Source organism: Spermophilus citellus (assembly GCF_964194105.1).
Source record: "Spermophilus citellus genome assembly, chromosome: 15".
NCBI lineage: Eukaryota > Metazoa > Chordata > Mammalia > Rodentia > Sciuridae > Spermophilus > Spermophilus citellus.
Genome location: NC_138195.1, coordinates 65682968 through 65702408, shown reverse-complemented (window position 1 = coordinate 65702408; position 19441 = coordinate 65682968). Strand labels below are relative to the sequence as shown.

At 40.9% G+C, this 19441-nt stretch overlaps 1 protein-coding gene across 3 annotated transcripts in view; it reads left to right on the top strand.

Moving 5' to 3' along the window:
• Positions 1-307: 307 nt before the first annotated feature.
• The window catches only part of ALDH18A1 (aldehyde dehydrogenase 18 family member A1), a 41713-nt gene continuing 22579 nt past the window's right edge, over positions 308-19441 (top strand). Inside the window, exons 1-5 of one of the 3 annotated variants that reach the window (XM_081267939.1) lie at positions 308-474; positions 3209-3322; positions 12081-12295; positions 15975-16124; positions 16215-16319. In XM_081267939.1, coding sequence (XP_081124065.1) covers positions 3238-3322; positions 12081-12295; positions 15975-16124; positions 16215-16319 — 555 coding nt within the window. In that variant the 5' untranslated portion in view covers positions 308-474; positions 3209-3237. Of the gene's footprint in view, positions 475-3208; positions 3323-12080; positions 12296-15974; positions 16125-16214; positions 16320-19441 lie in introns of those variants that run through there. The other 2 variants (XM_081267938.1, XM_081267940.1) reach the window with 2 other exon arrangements.

The window sequence follows — 19441 nt, the reverse complement described above, 5'->3', positions numbered from 1 at the left end:
TGACCGCGGTAAGGGTGGGATATAAATGATCAACACGGAGACACACCTTACGAAATTTACCAGCAGCTGAGGATGCTAAGCACCTTTGCTACCTCTGGAAGGGCTGGCTGGGGCTGCTCTTGACAGGTTGGGGACCCATCCCTCTCGGAGGACGTGGAGGTTTTCCGGCGCCCGGAGCCCCGCCCACCACCACCCGCGTCTGCCGGGGCCTGAAGCTGGGTCGGGGGAGGGATCCGCCACGTGGAGCTCCTGCCGGATTCTCGGAAGGCGCCTGCGCGGTTACCGCAGCGCAGCTCCAGGGTGGCCTGTCACCTTACGTCAACAGCGGAGGCCCCACGGCCCGGGTTTACTCCAACGCTGCTGACCTGCTGACGTAACGTTATCGTGCGGGGCGCAGACGGAAGAAAAGGGAGTAGGAGCGTGGGGCAGCATCAGACCCAGGGGAGTACAGGCCTGGCGGCTTTGGCCAAGCAGGTAAGCATTGTCCTGCGGGGACTGCAGTCTTTGCGGAGGCGGGTGCGCGCCGGGCCAAGGCGGGAGGAGTATGCGGGCCACCCAGCGGGGATGTGGCCGCGGGCCTGGCGGGGACGGGGCCAGGCCTGGCGGGGGTCGGGGGGCCGGTGCAGGCGGGCGCAGACTGAGAGAGAGCCGGGTAGCTGGGCCGCCCTGAGCGCGCTGCAGGGCTCGCGCACGCTTCCATATGCTGGGGGCCGGCGACCTGAGGTTTACTGATGGCTCTGGGCCCCCCAACCTCCGGACAATCGCACGAGTAAAGGGCTAGAAGAATATGCAAGCCCCTTCTCAGCCCCAGAGTTCGGAAGCAGTTTCCACTGCACCTGGCTGATGATTGTGGTATGATAGGTTTGTAACCGGCAGGGGCCTGTGTCTGCAGTTCGCAGTGGGCCCATCTGGGCATTCAGGAACGTCTCTGGAGCCAGGGATTACCTCAAAAGAGCCTTTTGCAATATGGCATACGTGTTTGATTTTTCTTTCTAGCACATTAGGTCACACCTGAATTCCCCACCCCCACCCCACATACTTTACCTCTTCCCCTGTCATTATCTTCTGCCCTCTGAGGTGGTGAGATTTATCTTTGGGCCTTTGTCTTTGTGTAGTGGTGAGCCATGTACTGAGCATGTGTTTCTTGGGTGAAGTTTGTTGGGACTGAAGTTCAGTTTTCTGTCTACATCAGTAAGATAAGGGCTTTCTGTTTAGAATAAGTAGAGAGGAAACTTTTGCACCTGACGACATTGAGTCTAGACACAGTGTGCACAGTCAGACACATACACACACACACACACACCCTTCCTTTGCTCCCAAGGATCAGCTTTCTGCTTTTTGAGGAGTGATAAATTCTAGCAAGATGATCAGTCCATTGCAATCAGGGAACTCAGTAGGAGACAAGTGGTACAGGGGAACAGGCCAGGTGGCCTGGTTTCTAGGTCAGTCCTCAACAGGAAAATTAATGGACCTTTCAGAGATTGCAGGTACCTTTGATTAAAGAAGGGTAAACAGTCTGCAAATATGTGTGTCTCATATCCATCAGTGACTATTGACTTCTTTGTGCCTGTGATGGGTCCTGAAGAAAATAAAAGAAGAAAAGTTTGGGAGACATGTTAGTGCCCAAAAGACAGGAGGAGGAAGACTGATATGAATTGGTCATCTGTTATGATCAAGTACTTTCCATGCATTATCTCATTGTATTACTTCCCCTCATTTAGCATCGAAGAATTTGAGGCTTAAGATTTAGTACCCTCCAGAAGGCACCAGCTTGCAAGCACAGAGCTTGAGCCCAAATCTGTTCACCTTCAAAGTGCATGTTCCTTGTCCTGTTTACCTGGCTGTCAGTGGTGAATTGGGAAAAGTCAATCTGGAGGATTAAATCCAACATGGAAGGCTAGAGTTGCTGGGGAAGTTTTCTTGAAGGAGGTAGACCTGGAATTTAGTGTCACCATTGATTTTTTTCTTTTTTACCCTTTGGCTCTTCATAGGTATTTTGGAGAATTCATACATAAATATTTATTTAGTAAACATTATTGAAGGAATTTATATAGAGGCAAATAGATCATGGGTTCATATCATACTTAAGGATTTTGCAGAAACAGAAGTCAATAGAGATCACTTAACATTTTCAGTTGCCTATCAGATGCTATGTGTTTTATAGCAGATGTGTCCTGCACATCTCTCGCCCACTTCTGTGCCTTTGTACAGTATAAATTGTAGAGCAATGTGTGCTGTTCCTTATTTTTCTTCACTATGAGACTAACTCCTGGTTTTCTGAGGCACATTTATTTGGAATACACCTCCCAATCTATAGAGAACAAGTTAAAGGGGAGCCTACCAGCAAAGAAAGGGTTTTTCTTATCTTATGAAAACAGCAGTGTCCCCATAACATAACAAGTGCTGCTGCGATAATGAATGGCTTCTTTACCTTGTGCATGTAGGAAGGAGTTCCCTGTTTGTTTTTGTTGATGTTGCTGCTTTTGTTTTGTTTTTAGAATTAAACTATTTGAAGCCTCCAAGTTTGACCAGAGTGGGAAAATGCCCATAACCACCCTGTCCTCCATGCTGAAATTTCTAGTCATGTACTCATTCATCCTCATGAGATATGCTCAGTCATTTTAAATGTTAGCCAGTTGTAAGCATTGCTCCCCCATTCCCTTCCAGGGATGCGGTGTTGCTTTAGATTCCTGTGGGAAACAGGAAGAAAAATGTGGCTGCAGCCTCTGGCCTTTCATATCTTTTGTGGAGGACAAGAATTAAGCTGACATTTCAAATATGTGAATTTCCATCTTTGGTCGGGAGGTGATAGCAGGAGAGATCTGTTCTAGGATGCTGGATTTGTTCATCTATTGGAGACCCCCCCCCCCAACAATGTAAGGATTGTAATGAAGATCTAGTATCAATATGTAAACATTGTACCTTAAAGCTTTTCATCACTCAAAATTTCATAGCCATAAATTGCTGTTTGCTTCTATGAAAACTAAGATGGCATTGGAAAAAGAAGGGCTAGGGCTTGAGAGGGAGCCATTTGTCTCTTCTTTCTTTTCTTTTCTCTAATACAGAAGAGATAGGAGTTACTTTAATGCAGAGGAGTTTAGAACATAAGGGTCAAATTTTTACTCGAAGAATATGGGAAAATGGAGGAAAATAAAATGAATTGTCTAGTATTTTTCATGACTTACTTTTTAAAAATTGCATTCTACAGATACTTCATCTCTCAGACCATCTCTCAGCATGTTGAATCAAGTTTACCGCTCTGGGTCCCAGTCCTTCAACCATCTCCTGCCCTGGGTCAAGTCCACAGCTGTCTCCAGATCTCGTATGTATCACTGATGAGTATGTGGGGGTATGGTGGTCAAAGTGCTTTTCATACAAGTTTGTATTGTTTTTGTTGTTGTTGTTTTAATATCAATTGACTTTGTTACTGATTTAATCAGAGGAAACTTTGCTTTATGGTCACTTTATGCTATGAATGTAGCTCTTGCTGCTCTGCCATTGCAACTTATTTTTTAAATGGATATGTTTCTTTCTCTTCCTCTCTCCATGCTCCTCTCTAATCTCAGGAGAAATGGGATTACCTTTCTTCCCCATCCCGTGTAGATTGATATGTCCTTGAGTACCATACCCACTATAGGAATGAAGTAATCCAGACTTTGGGCATGGTACCAGAAGATCTCAGAAATGACTGTATCCCAAATTAACAAATAAATTACAGCTTCAACAGAGAATAGATGAAGAGTAGCCTTTGAATCACTTCTTTAAAAAGTTCTGCTCCCTGTTCCTGCTAACAGGCAGAATCACAGACTCTGGGACCGGAGTCCCCTGTGTTTCTCCTTTGCTAGCAAAGCAATAAAACTTTTTTTCCTTTTTCTTAAAACTGTGTTCTCATTATTGGATTAGCATGAAGGACAAGAACCAAGCTTTCAGTAACAATGACACTAGTCTGTTTGGGAAATTTGGCTGTCTTTTCCTGATTTCTTGGAGAGTCAGGATGCGGAGCTTTAGTATTGGTGACTCCATTTTGATTTTTAGTCTGGTTTGTTGTAGTCCAGTGCAGGAGCTTAGTCCAAAACAATGTCTTCTGTAATTTTTTTTTTTTTTTTAGTTGTAGATGGACACAATACCTTTATTTTGTTTATTTATTTATTTTTATGTGGTGCTGAGGATTGAACCCAGTGCCTCACATATGCTAGGCAAGCACTCTACCACTGAGCCACAGCCCCAGCCCCTGTAATTTTTATTTAACAAAGTTTTTACTACATTTATTTTATTGTTAAAGCATATTTTTTCATTTAATTTATAATTTTAAAAAATAGCAATACTGGTTTTTTTTTCATTTTTTATTTATTCTTTTTTTTCAAAGACAGGTTTATTTAGGAAAGTAGAGAGACACATTCAAGAAAGAACTGGGGCAATCTCAAAAGAGAGGCACTTTTGGGGTAAAGCAAGGAATATGCACTCAAGGGAGGACAGGGACTATCTGTAGAGGGAGACACAGCCACTTTTTCTTTTTGAAGTATTGCTTTTTAATATGGAAAACATAAAAAAGCTCAAGGAAAAAGAATTCATAATGCCACTGCCCTAAGAGAACCATAGTTAACATTTTGGTAAAGTCTCTGTTTTTTCTTCTGTGCCATGCTGGAACTCAACCCAAGACCTCACAAGTGCTAGGCAACTGGTCTACCACTGAGCTATATAGCCAGGTCTGCAAAAGTTTTTATAATACATTTTTACTTTCTCTCTCCCCACCCACACACATATTTAACATTTTTTTTGTATGCAATTGATCCAAAAATAATATTTGGCAGTCTGCTTTTTATAGTTACATAAAAGGTATTTTCCCATATCAGTAAAATATCTTGTATAAGTTAATCTCTACTGGCTGTAGATTATTCCATGGTATAGTTTTTTAAAAATGACAACATCTTAAATTCTGATGATTAAGTGTTATGTTAATTACAAAAAATTTAGAAAGTGCAAAGCATTTAAAATTATAAATTTTTTGCCAACCAGAAATTCACATTATGGAAATATCCATTATTAATATTTAGAAATATTAAGTTCCAGACTATTTATCTATTTATAGACATATACTGTTTTAAATGTGATTGTGCATGCTGTTTTTGACTTCTTTTCCTTTTAATATTTTTAACAATGAATATCTTTTTCTTTAATTTGTTCTAATTAGTTTTTTTTTAAAGAGAGAGTGAGAGAGGAGAGAGAGAGAGAGAGAATTTTTAATATTTATTTTTTAGTTCTCGGTGGACACAACATCTTTGTTGGTATGTGGTGCTGAGGATCGAACCCGGGCCGCACGCATACCAGGCGAGTCCGCTACCGCTTGAGCCACATCCCCAGCCCTCTAATTAGTTTTTAATATTATCAATGTATCATACTATAACCATTCACCCATTAAAGGACATCTAGATTTTTATTTATGGGGGAGGGGGTACTATTTTGAATAAGGCTGCTTTGAAAATTTGTGTACAGGATTTTGTGTGAACATAGTTTTTATTTCTCTGGGATAAATGCCCAAAAGTCTGCACTTTTTGAGTGTGATGGTAGTTGGATGTTTAGTTTTACCAAAAACTGCCAAACTGTTTTTTGCAGAGTAATTGAACAATGGTTACATTGTTACATTCCCACTAGTAATATATGAGGGATCCACTAACATCAAAGCTATCATCCATCCATCAAAATGGCTAAAATAAAAGTGACAATATCAAATGCTGATAAAATGTAAACCCAAATCTACATTTCATCAGCATTTGATATTGTCACTTTTATTTTAGCCATTTTGATGGATGGATGATGTTAGTTTTAACTTGCTTTCCCTAATGACTAGTGGTGGATATCTTTTCACATGATCATTTACCTTCTCTGTATCTTCTTCAGTGAAATGTTTTTTCATGTCTTGCTCATTTGTAAATGGATTTTTTGGTTTTCTCCAATTGAATTTTGAGAATTTTTTGTATCTTCTAGGTACTAGTCTTTTTTTTAAATTTTTTTTTAGTTGTTGATGAACTTTATTGACTTTATTTTTTTATGTAGTGCTGAGGATCAAACCCAGTGCCTCATGCATTCTAGGCGAGCACGCTACCACTGAATCACAACCCCAGCCCCTAGGTACTAGTCTTTTGTCACATATGTGGTTTATAAATATTTTGTCCCAGTTTATGAGCTTATCATTTCATTTTCTTAACAGGGTCTTTCACAGAAGAAAGTTTATTTTGATGAGGTTCAGTTTTTCAATTTATGGATTATACTATTGGGGTCAAGTAAGTCTAAGAACACTCATATATAGGCCTAGGTTCTGAAAATTTACTCATCTGCTTTTTCTAAAAACTTTATAGTTTCACATTCTATATTTAAGTTTGTGATCCACTTGAGTTAATTTTTGTATCAGGTGTGAAGTTTAAGATCAAGGTTCATTTTTTTTTAGCCTGCGGATATCCAGTTCTAGCATCACTTGTTTGAGGTCTGTGTTTGATGTTTTGAGATGGCTGCCTCTTTGATATTACCCAACCTGATGAGTAGTCCATCTCCAAGCCTCACTGCAAGATGACTTGCTCAGTATCATCTAGAAAATCTCAGTCTCCCATTCATATGAAGAGGAATATAAAGGTTAAAAGTTTAAAACATTAGAGCAGGCTTCCCGCATGTGAAAACAGTCTGCAGTGCATACAAATTAAGTAACTTAGTGACTTAAAACAACAACTGGCTATTTAGGTCACAATTCTGTGGGTTAGCATTTTTGACTGGGCTCAGTTATCAGTGACTGTGCCAGCTCTTAGAATGGCTCAGGACTGATTGCTAGGGTCTTAGGAGGCTCCCACGGGGATGACAGGTCACCTCTGTGCCATGTCGTTTCCCACCTCCAGCAAGCTGTTCATCATCTTCACTTGATGTGTGTGGGTTCCCAAGAACATCATGTATGGACGCTACAAGGCCTCTTAAGACTTAAGCTCAGAATTTATACTGAGCAGAACAAGTCACAGGGCCAGCCTAGACTCAAGGAGTGGGAAAGTAGATTCCACCTGTTGGTGTGAGAATCTACAAAGCATTGTGGCCACTTTTATAATCGGGTAATATTGATAAGTTACTCAATTTCTCTAGGCCAATATTGATAAGTTACTCAATTTCTCTAGGCCTCCATTTCCTTTTTTATAAAATGGGAATAAGAACAACTAATAATGTATAAGAATTCAGTGAGATGTAATGATAATATCTAATACTTTCTTATAATGCAGCTGTATTAATATTAGCTATAGATTAATATTATCATATAGCTATATTAATATTACTATGAAAGTATTAGATCTCTTTTTATGCATGAACTCATTTCATCCCCCATAACAACCTAATAAGAAAGGTAAAGTAGCAACAAGTAAGCAGAGGGTCTGTGATTCCAACTCAGACATTCTGGCTGCAGAGCCTACGTGTGTCCTTTTTACAGCCTCTACCTGTGTATAAGCTTAATCTTGACTGCTTAGCACAGTTCATGGTTTATAGTAAATGTTGATTTCAGTATTTTTGTTGTTGATATTATTCATCTTATTAGCCTCATTTATAGAAGGAGGCACTTTTAAAATTTTTTATTGGTGCCTTATAATGATACATAATAGTGGGATTCAATATGCCATATTCATACATGGACATATCATAATTTGATCAATCTCTTTCCCTAGTATATTTCTTCTCCCTCCCTCTGATCTACTTGTTCTACTCTAATAATCTCCCTTCTATTATTATTAATTAGTACATTATAATCATATGTATGCATATATATAAGCAATATTTATTGTTCTATATTCATACATGGACATAGCATAATTTGGCAGATTTCATTTTCCAGTACTTCCCCATGCCCTCTCCTCTTCCTTCCCTCCTGATCCCCTTTCTCCACTCTGTTGGTCTCCATTCTATTTTCATGAGATTCTTTTTTTATTCCTTTTCTTTCTCTTTCTCTCCCTCTCTCACTTTATCTCTCTCCCTCTCCGACCCAACCACTCTCTAGCTTCCATTTGAGAGAAAATATTTGACCTGGGACTTTGTGAATCTGGCTTATTTCACTTATCATCGTGTTCTCCAGTTCTACCCATTTACTAGTAAATGACATATTTCATCCTCCTTTATGGCTGAGTAAAGCTCTGTTGTGTATATAGACCACGTTTTCTTTATCCACACATCTGTTGATGGGTATCTGAGCTGGTGAAGGAGGCACTTTTTGATCTTGTCCCTAGATTTCTGGACCTTTCTATCCAGATTTTTCTGGACCCTGAAGTCCTGTGTTCACTGAGCATGATAAGCAGACAAGCACTGGAGAAATAAGAAAGGCAAAGTGAAAAGATACATGCAGAAAAATCCAGAAGGCAGGCCAGGAAGAGAGCAATCATGGCAGGTTTCCTAACTAAGGCCTGGACGACAACCTCACCAGTTGCTAAACATGAGGGCTCTGATGATGAAGAATTAGGGGCTTCTCATCCCTTGGAGTATAATCCTTGATACTTCTGAAGAACTTGGATACCTATCCTCCCACCACACCATGCCACATGAAAGTATACACACACATATCCTCACCCACACTCACTATCCCTTCAGATCAGCTAGGGAAACAGATTTTCTTTGGGACTTAGAGCCTAAAGGTTCCTTAAAAGATGAGAAAGGATGATTTCATCCAGAAGCCATGAATTTTCCTAACCAAGTCCTTCTCAGGCCTCAGTGTGAGCCTTAAAAACTATAATATGCTGTAGAACATTTTTTTAATGCCCCCCAAAAGGTAGTCAATCATGGAAGGTAAACAGTGTTCAACAGGAAACCCAAGAGGCCCTAGGTCACATGAAGCTCTCCTTGATGCTGAGACTCCCTGGACTTGACTGAGTTTTTATCTGTTTGAAACCTTGCGGATAATTGTGACCCCTTCTTGAACCTTGTCATCCTCAATCTACTGTAACCCAGAATGACCCTTGATTGCCTGGCACCAAGCTGTGCCAGCCTCCTCTGTTCATAGAGGCCGTGGGTCAGAAGTCTCCTTCGTGCTAGCCTGTCTGCTAGAGTCTAATTGCTTTCTGCCATTTGATCACCCCGGCTGACCTGCTGGCCACACCTGTGCACCTAAGGTGCTCTAGGAGGCCTCCCCACCCATGTTTATACCCTTTCAGGACACAACAGCCCTGCGGTGGTCAGGAGAGACAAATAACCAATAGGCTTAGAACTGATAGCTGCCATAGGGGCACATGATACTTGATGGAGCTCTGAGCTCTGCAAACACCATATCGATGATCCTAGGTCTTGACCCCAGATTCAGATCCAAGAAAGTGAAGTCTCTTCCTTCACCACCCTTCTCTCTATCAGATTGCTGAGGCCAAACCATCGTGTATACAACTTTTATGCCTCGATAGATAGATTGTTTGATCTTTACCCTGTCCCTTAGAAAAATATTCTTTAAGACTATGACAGGTACCTATATTGATAACCTAATTTTAAGAAAAAGGTACCCTAAAAACACACTGGTCCTTTGTTTCCAGGGATGCCCCTGCAGGAAACCGTAGTACATTGTGGCTCCCGCAAGGGTGCCAGAGCCCTGGTTCTATCCCAGAGGATCCCTACTAAGCAAGAGCTTGTGCCAGAAACTCACCTGCAAGCCTATTGTGGAAAAAGTCAGATGGTATTTCTGGAATCCCCACAAACCTGAAATAATGACTTTAAAAAAATCATCATTTGCAGGCTGAGGTTGTGGCTCAGTGGTAGAGCACTTTCCTCACATGTGTGAGGCACTGGGTTCAGCACCACTATAAATAAATGAATAATATAAAGGTCCATCAAAAACTAAATTTTTTTTTAAAAAAAATCATTATTTAAGGGAAGGAAGAAAGGATTCTTTACTACTTTGTTGAAAGTGCTCTTTATTCGATTTGTGTGGAAGGAGCCTGGGGGAGAAGAAAACACGAGAATCTTCTAGGCTTGAGAATGTGCTTCTACCTGCTTTACTACTGTTGTTACATCCTAGAGAACGAGGGTGGAAGCGAGGGTATGTTTAGGGAAGCACTTAGTGGAGGCAGAGGCAGAGAAATTTGTCTGTAAATAATGGCTGAATCAAGTGAGGATAATTACTCTGTAATGGAACAATGGTCCAAACAGTGGCTTGGAACAATTTTTTTTAAGTAATTCATTCAAATATTTATTTGTTGCCTATACTAATGTGTAGAAAACTTAACTCTTTGTAAGGAATTGCCTAAAGTTTAGTCCTGCCAAGAGAGAACCCATGTTGCCTATCTTGTTCTCTTCTTGCTGTCAGGGAGTTCCATAAAGGAAGATCTGTTTGCTGCAGGACCCCACCCCTATCTACTGTCAGCATCTCCTCTCCTGCCCAGGCCCTGCTTTCCTGCCTAAGCACTCCTTCTGGCCAGTTAAATTAGGTGTGTGCCACGTGAAACTCACATAACAGCTCCAGCAGGATAGAAGTGCATGTCTATGTCTCTTTCCTGAGGGGAGGCTGGCAGCCCTAAGGAGGAAGGCCATCCAGGGTTGCCAAAGCAGCTCTGTGGAGTCATTGGGGATGTGCTTCTTTCCCCTGATTGCTTCACAGTTCTAATGTTCTCTTGTGGTCCCAAATGGATGTTTGTGATCCAACGTTCATACCCATGTTCCAAGCAGCAGGATGAATACAGGGAAGTTCCTAGAAGTCCCATGTATCTCAGTAGCCAGAATTTAGTTACATGCTTATATAATAACTGAGGAAGAAAGACAGTCTTTAACTGGTGGCACTGTGCCCAGCTGATACATGGGGAAGTGTTAATTTGAGAAACAGGAGTTGGGCCCATGAGAAATAGGGAAGGAGTTCTTGCCTGACATTCAACTTTTCTCTTTTCTGCTTTTGGCTTTATGCAGATATCTTTTAGCAATCTTTTACAGTGTTACAAGAAAAAGAACCAGGATAAGATTGTTTAGGAGCAGATATCCAATGGGACAGAAAGAAATTATCTGACTACAACTTTGATCTTTCTTCAGAAGCAGTGCTTCTTTTATCATTGTTACAGGCATCAGGATTCATGCTGTCATGTCAGAAAGAAAATTGTACGTGGATTAGTTATGATTTTTTTATTATTCATACTGATTACCAAATCTTTAATGTCTTTTGATATTCAGATTCTCCCTCTTTTTATAATGGTGTGGTTTCTTCAGAAGCACATATTTTTCTGATTATGAAAGCAATGCATTTTTATTGCATAAATTTGAAAAACATAAGAAAGGATGAAGGAAGAAATTTTAAATCTCCCATAATCCCACCAGAAATAAAATATTAATATTTTGACATATTTGTCCTTTTCTATACATTTAGACATATATACATGAAACCCATATATCATAAGCACTTTTTTTTTTTTTTTTTTTTAAAGAGAGAGTGAGAGGAGGGAGGGAGGGAGGGAGGGGGAGAGAGGGAGAGAGAGAGAGAGAGAGAGAGAGAGAGAGAGAATTTTTAATATTTATTTTTTTTAGTTCTCGGCGGACACAACATCTTTGTTGGTATGTGGTGCTGAGGATCGAACCCGGGCCGCACGCATGCCAGGCGAGCGCGCTACCGCTTGAGCCACATCCCCAGCCCTCATAAGCACTTTTAAAAAATTCTAAAAATGTTAATCTTTCTCCCCTTTTCTTTGGACATTTACTCTGCTTTTGGTTTTTCCTATCCATTCTGATGAAGAGCTTCTGACACAGCTCTTTGTTTTCACATCTCTGACTTATTCCTTAGAATAAATTTATGAACATGGAATTGCTAGATCAGAAGATTGAACCTTCTTGAGGCTTTTGTTGTATTCTACCAATGTTTTTTCGGGAAGATTGTTTCATTTATACTAGTCATCAGCAGTGTTTGCTTGTGACCTGTGTACTGAGTGTAAACTCCATACAGCACTACACTAAGAACATGCTAGATATATTTTTGGCATACTGGTTTCACTCAATAACGATAAAGCTACTTTTTAGTGGCTCAACTGGTTAATACTACGTGCATCTTTTTCTTGAAAAATTATTCTGTGTCTTTCTTTTTGTCTTGCATTTGACTTTGGGGGCTGCAGATCGTGTCCAGCCTTCAGCCAACAGACATGTTCGTTATTGGAGCAACATCCCCTTTATCACTGTACCCCTCAGTCGTACCCATGGCAAGTCTTTTGCCCACCGCAGTGAGCTGAAGCATGCCAAGAGAATCGTGGTGAAACTCGGCAGTGCCGTGGTGACCCGAGGGGATGAGTGTGGCCTGGCACTGGGGCGCCTTGCGTCTATTGTTGAGCAGGTAATTGCCAAGGTGGAAAATTCTGCTGAACCAAAATAGGGTCTTAAAGTTGTTGGTTCCACTATAACGACTTGTCTCAAAACTCTCTTTCCCGGCGGTATAGATGCCAACAGGAGATAGCATCCCAGGGCAAGAAAGGAGAAGTCAAGGAATAGAGTTGATGTTATGCATTTCATCCTTCAGGCTCCTTAGAGATAAGTTGCTCTGTGTGAGAGAGATTCTTAATCCTGGCTATGTGTTAGAATCATCTGAGGAGCCTGGAGGGGCCTGGGTTTCACTCCCAACCCTTTGATAAGTATCTCGAGTGGAGTGCATGCATCTGTTTTTAAAGTTTCCCAGGTGACTCTGATATATATTCAGGATTGAGAATCCCGGTGGACATGTATAAATAAATACTGAGCTTCCTTTTTTGTTTGTTTTTGTTTTGCTGGTTCGAGGTAAAAACCAGACATCCCAGAGATAAGCTAGACCTCTTCTCTAGCTGCAATGCCTCTCTGCTCCAAAATCATATTTTCACTTTTTAAAAAACATCTTTCCTGCTGGGCACTGTGGCACACACCTATAATCTCAGTGGCTTAGGAGGCTGAGGCAGGAGGATTACTGGTTCAAAGCCAGCCTCAGCAATTTAGCAAGATCCTAAGCAATTCAGTGAAACCCTGTCTCTAAATAAAACATAAAAAAGGGCCAGGGATATAGCTCAGTGGATAAGTGCCCCAATACAAAACAACAACAACAAAATCTTTCCTGAGGAATTGGTATTAGGAAACTGTGGAATTGGTATTAGGAAACTGCTAACCTAAAACTTGATGGAATTTTCTTATATTTGCTGTACCAGGAAGTTATCAAAAGTGCCACCTGGATTGAGTCCATCAGATCAGTTCATTTTAACAAATATTTATCAACAAATATCTTAGTCCATTTTATGCTGATATAACAAAATACCATAGATCAGATCATTTATAATACACAAATTTATTTGGCCAGTGGTCCTGGAGGCTGAGAAATCTTAAGGTCAGGAGACAACATCTGGGAGGGCTTGTTGCTGCACTGTTTTATGGTGGAAGGGCAAAGAGCAAGAAATTGAACATGCCGCTTTAAGCCCTTTAATAATTGCATTAATCCATTCGTGGTGTTGGAACATTTCGTGACTCCCAACACTGTTGTATATGCTTTGGGGAGTGGAGGGAACATTCAAGTCATAACAAGGAACTACATTGAGGCTCTGTTATGTCTCTGCCCCAGGGAAGCCAGAACCGGGACTCCCCAAACAGTTCCATAGTAGTTCAAGGCAGTAAATATCCAAATGAGTGAACCTGAATAACAGTGAGTGACAGGTCCAGAGATGGGAAAGTCAGATGAGAGTGTGGTTGTTGTTGGGGCTTCTTACAAGGCACTCAGCGTGAGCCTTGATGGCTGGTCGAGTTTGTGACAATGAAGGGGAAAAGTTCCACACTGCTGAATGCACAGTGTGACTGGTGTCCCTGGGGTTTTATAGCCTTGTGATTCTGGGGAAGAGAAACTCTCTAAAAGTGGATTCCAGGTGGAAGACAGAGAGGGACCAGGGAAGAGGTGAGCTTGGAAGTATGGATGGTGGGTTCTTCAAGGGAAATGGAAAATATAGGTCAGTCATTCCAATAGGCAGGGCTCTGGAGTAAGTAGGGGAGTTTGGGTTCGGTCTCAAAAGCAGATTGAAGATTTTGAGCAGAGAAGAAACTTGATGAAAATGATAAAGGTTTACTTAGGCTATCAGTTCCCCTTTTAGGGTCACCTAGGACCTCATGGAAGCACTCTAGCAATCAGGATAGTGCCTGGTATGGAGAGTCAATTCTTTAGTCCAAATCGTCCGATCATGTTAGAAGGACTCAGGAGCCAACTTAAGGTGGCTTCCATTGGCCAAAGAGGGGATAGTTTGAACTTCAAAAATGGTAATTTCTGTAATGCAATGAAATATTTTTTAAAAGTTTATACTTTAAAAATTTATTGGTCATCTTTAGAAGGTGCTAGAGAACTTACTGAATATTTTGAAAATAGGTAAGTACAGGGAAAGTCACACATGTGTCCTGCTTTTCATCAACAAACTACCTCAAGGTAACCAAATACCTGATGAAAGAGTTTCCTTTTATGAAAATATTCCAGCCCATGAATGAAAAAGAAATGGTTGGATTATAATATCAACATTTTGCAAACCCGAATGAAATAAAGGATCTTGGCAATGATCAGTAACAGCTGCTAAAGAGAAAGATACCCAGGCCTTATGTATATCCCCTTGATCTCTGTGTACACCTCAGTCCAAAGAGAATTAACTGAAAAAGGAGGGTAGGGTCTATACCTAACAGCATTCTACAAAAGCTACAGCTCAAATTTTTATTTTTATTTTTTATTTTTTGCTTTTGATACTAGGAATTGAACCCAGGGGCACTTTGCCACTGAGCCACGACCCAGCCCTTTTTATTTTTATTTTGAGACCGTGTCTAAGTTGAAGCTGGCTCTAACTTAAGATTCTCAGCCTTCCAAGGCACTGAAATTACAGGCCAGCTCAGAGCTCAGTGTTAAACAATACCATATGGACACAACTAGGAAAATGTAGGCTGGGAAGTCCTAAATCGTGAGCAACTCAGTTTAATAAAAAGCTGTGAAAGGGAGAAAATGACAGAGGGGAACCTCTGAACTGAGTAAGTCAAGAGGCATTTTTACCTTCCTGCAATGTATGGGCTTAATTTCCTTTTTAGTTTGAGCAAGCTAAAAAAAAAAAAGTTGGGGAAATGCGAACACTGACTATTTGATATGAAGGAATTCATTAAAATGTTTTAGATGGTGGTAATAGTTTTATATGCATTCCTTGTCTTTTGATGACTACTACAAAGACATTTACAGAAATAACATGTAGGGCCTGAAATTTTTATTAATACAGTGGTGGGAGTATAGAGACGTTATTGGAGAGTAGGAAATTGGTCATGGGAGGTAGTTATTAAAACTGAGTGGTTGGAACATGAACGCGGATAATACCATTGTTACACCACTTGGATTAAATATGAAATTTTCTAAGATTAAAAACTTAAATGTTTTAAATCATGATTTGTTCCAGCTCTCAGTGAGTTCCTGAAACAGGCAAGAAGGTTGGAGCATTAGGAGTAATGGACAAGTTCGAAGTATTGACTCTGTTGCATCTTGAGTTTTTGTGTCTTTCATGTGGTTCTATCCAAGGTAGGACACAAAGTGGCCACAACTGTTTTTAGGCCGATTGCAGAGTAGGGTGAGCATCTGCTGTTGGCCTGTGCAGGGGTGACCCACAGAGATCAGATGTGCTCCAAGCATCACCTCATCTCTCCGGGTCTAGCCTTGGAATCTGAGAAGGTTCTACATTGCAGTCACTCGCTTATCTCCTGCAGTAAGTAGGCCTTCTGCATTACAGACTCCCTACCTATCTCATCAAGTCCTATAGATGCCAAACCCGGATACATACCAGAATCCCCTTATAATGAATCTGTCATTTCTGTCTGCCATCTACTAACCAGAAATTCAAAGCAGCATGTAGGAATATGATTTTAGCAAGCAACTTGTGTGGTTTTTCCAGAGCCAGGCCAGTGCATTGGGATCCACTCTCATCCACCCTCCCTGGGTATCTCGTGAAGAAAGGAGAAAGTACAGTGACTTGTGTTTTTTCCGTCCTCAATGCCAGGTATCAGTGCTGCAGAATCAGGGCCGAGAGATGATATTGGTAACCAGTGGAGCCGTAGCCTTTGGCAAGCAGCGCTTACGCCATGAGATCCTTTTGTCTCAAAGTGTGCGGCAGGCCCTCCACTCAGGGCAGAACCAGCTGAAAGAGATGGTGAGCGCTGCTTCCCCAACCTAGTAACCTGAGTCCTCAGGTCTTCTTCTCTTATTCCCAGTCACACCTTGTCTAATTCATATGTTGCAGGCAATTCCAGTCTTAGAGGCACGAGCCTGTGCAGCTGCGGGTCAGAGTGGGCTGATGGCCTTGTATGAGGCCATGTTTACCCAGTACAGCATCTGCGCTGCCCAGGTAAGAGGCTGGGCTTCTCCAGGGGTGTGAGACCTGTGAGGGTAGTTCTTATAAAGCTAGGGACTTATGAACAGGGCTCTGAAGCCAGATGTTGTGGTAGTGTGAGCTTCACCTGCTCCCACCTGCTGCTTAGCACTTCTAGACAAAGTCTTTATGTCTGTGCCTTAATTTCCTTTTCTGAAAAATGAGGGTAATATCAGTATATACTTGAGGATGTTTGGGAAGGGATCATTGAGAACATAGTACATTCTCAATAAGTGTTAGTTCTTATTATCTAGAACTACTACAAATGCAAATATTTCCAAACACAGGAAAATTGGGATACCTACACTGGCCTCTTTTACTTCAGGTGGCTTCTTTGAGACTACTTGTCTTTTTTCTTGATTCTTTATTGATGCATAATAATTGTACTTAATAGGAGAATTCATTTGAGACATATTTGTACTGGCATGTAATATGATTGAATCACTTTTATTCCCACAATCCTCCTCTCCTCCCTCCGCCTGACCGTCCTGTACCCTGTTGTCCTCCCTTCTCTTTTCATAAGGTCCTTTTTTTACATTTTTCTCTCTCTAGCTTCCACATATGAGAGAAAAATAAGACTGGTTGCCTTTTATAATAGATACCTGTTAGGCATTGAAGGTAAATAAATACTGATCATTGGTTTGTCATTTGTTCATCAAATATTGAGCACCTATGGTACACCAAGCACTCTAATATGCATTGGGAATGCTGTGATGAACAAATGGTTCTAGTCCTCATGGGATGTTCAGTTATTTATTAATAATATTTAAATAGTAATAATAATACTACTTTTTTCTATATTATTTCAGAAAATTTTACCTAAATTACCTGATTTTTTTTTCAGTTTTACCTTTAATTAACTTTACAGCTACACACTAAAGAGAAACATTTAGCAGTAGTTGCTTCACAATCAATGGGAGGAAAAAAATCTTAATTCCCCAAATTATTTTCAAACTCCTATGCTGCCCGTGATCCTGCTATTTATAGGAATGTTATTTTACATAGTTGATATTATTATATATGCATTGTTTTGTTTTGCTTCTTCATTTCCTATTGCTTTTTCTGATTCTCCATCATTTTCATAGTTGTCGTCCATGTTCTGATGTTACACCAGTGTGTCCTTGAGTAAGTGATTTGAAACAGAAGGTTGTGGCCATGTTCTCCCTAGTCTAATGACAGTTTTAGTTTTCTGGCTTTTGTTTCTTTGAAAAGGGGTCTTGCTATTTTGTCAGGCTGGTTTCAAATTCATGTGCTCAAGTGGTCCTCCTGCACAGCTCTCCAAGTAGGTGAGGAAATAGGTCCAGGAGCTATACTTTGAGCTATTTTATTTTTTCCCAAAATTGATGCAAGAGTTTGTTTTTGTCCTGCTTTGTTTAAAATGACAGCCTTGAAAGTCACTGAGTATCAGTTATTGCATTAATATTGAGGTGCAAGAACTCTACTCCCTCCAGTTTCTAAGCACCAGTTCCTGGGCTGCCTCACTCACGCTTTTGCCTACCCCCCCCCCCACCACACAGTCTTAGCAATTGTTGCCCTTTGCACCTTATCCAGTGGTTTCTTATTTTCTTTATTAATCCTATATTAAAGTCCATTATTAGTGCCTTTGAAGATATACAGCAAGTTAGTTCCCAGGTTAAGGCTTAAACAAGTACAATGACTTATTTTTTCTTTGTAGAAATAAAACCAGGTTACACCTCAATGATTGCCCTGGTTGAAAAGCACAGATTGTTCCTGTCGGGCCTTCTTCTACCTTTGCAGTCAGATCCCTAGCCCTTGTCTGTGAAACTGTGACAGGTATTTTCCCTGGACCCTTAGACCTCCTCTCACACATGTTTATTTTTTGTTGTTTTCACCAAAATGTCCAGAATGTATATGTTCAGCTTTGACCCAGTTCTGTTTCCTACACAACTAAACTTTTCTGAAAAGGAATTTATGATCTTTCCTTATAAATACCTGCTGCATTCTACCTTCCCCCAAGCAATCTCACCCCACCCCACCCCCACTATCCCCAGTGGTGAGAGGATTGACTCCCGGGCCTCACACACACTAGGCAGTTGCTCCATACTAAGCTTCATCCCTAGCCTTTTTTTATTTCTCACTAACTTGCTGAGACTGGCCTCAGACCTTTGGTCCTCCTGCCTCATCCTCCTGAGTTGCTTGGGTTACAGGTGTGTGTACCTAGCTTCATCACTAGTGCAAGGCCTGGCATTTCAGAGGTGCTTAGCAGATTTTTTGTCAAGTGAATGAGTAAATTGTTTAGTCACATACCACTCATTCTTTTTTTTTTAATTAGTTGTTCAAAACATTACATAACTCATGACATATCATCTTTCATACATTTGATTCAAGTGGGTTATGAACTCCCATTTTTACCCCAAATACAAGTTGCAGAATCACATCGGTTACACATCCACATTTTTCCATAATGCCATATTAGTGACTGTTGTATTCTGCTACCTTTCCTATCCCCTACTATCCCCTCTCCCCTTCCCTCCCATCTTCCCTCTCTACCCCATCAGCTGTTGTTCAATTCTCTCCCTTGTTTTTATCGCCTACACTTTACTTGTCATTGAGCTGCTGCTTTGTTGAGTTCTTCTCAGTTATCATGCCAGGCCCTGGGGCCATATGACCATTTCTGTACCCTCCTTGCTGTCTGCCTTCAACCTTTCTTACTTCATCCTGCCTTATGTAGCAAGGGCCCTCTCCCTTAAATATTAGAGGGATTGTATTAAAACATTTATTCTTGAGCCTCAGGATTTGCTACTATTTAGATTCTTGCTGTCTTCCTCATTCACCTTTCTCTCCTGATAAACATTCCCTGATATCCTTGATTCCAGCTTTCCGCCATCCTGTGAGTGCCTTAAGCCGACCCTGTCCCCTACACTGACCCTATTCCCTGCACCAAGTTGTGTCTCGCTTCTCTGTCATCATTTTTTAAAATATTTTTTTAGTTGTAGATGGACACAATATTTTTATCTTATTATTTATTTTTATGTGGTGCTGAGGATCTAGGTTAGATCCTAGTGCCTCACATGTGCCAGGCAGGCGTTCTACCACTGAGCCACAACCCCAGCCCCTCCTCTGTCATCTTGTAACTG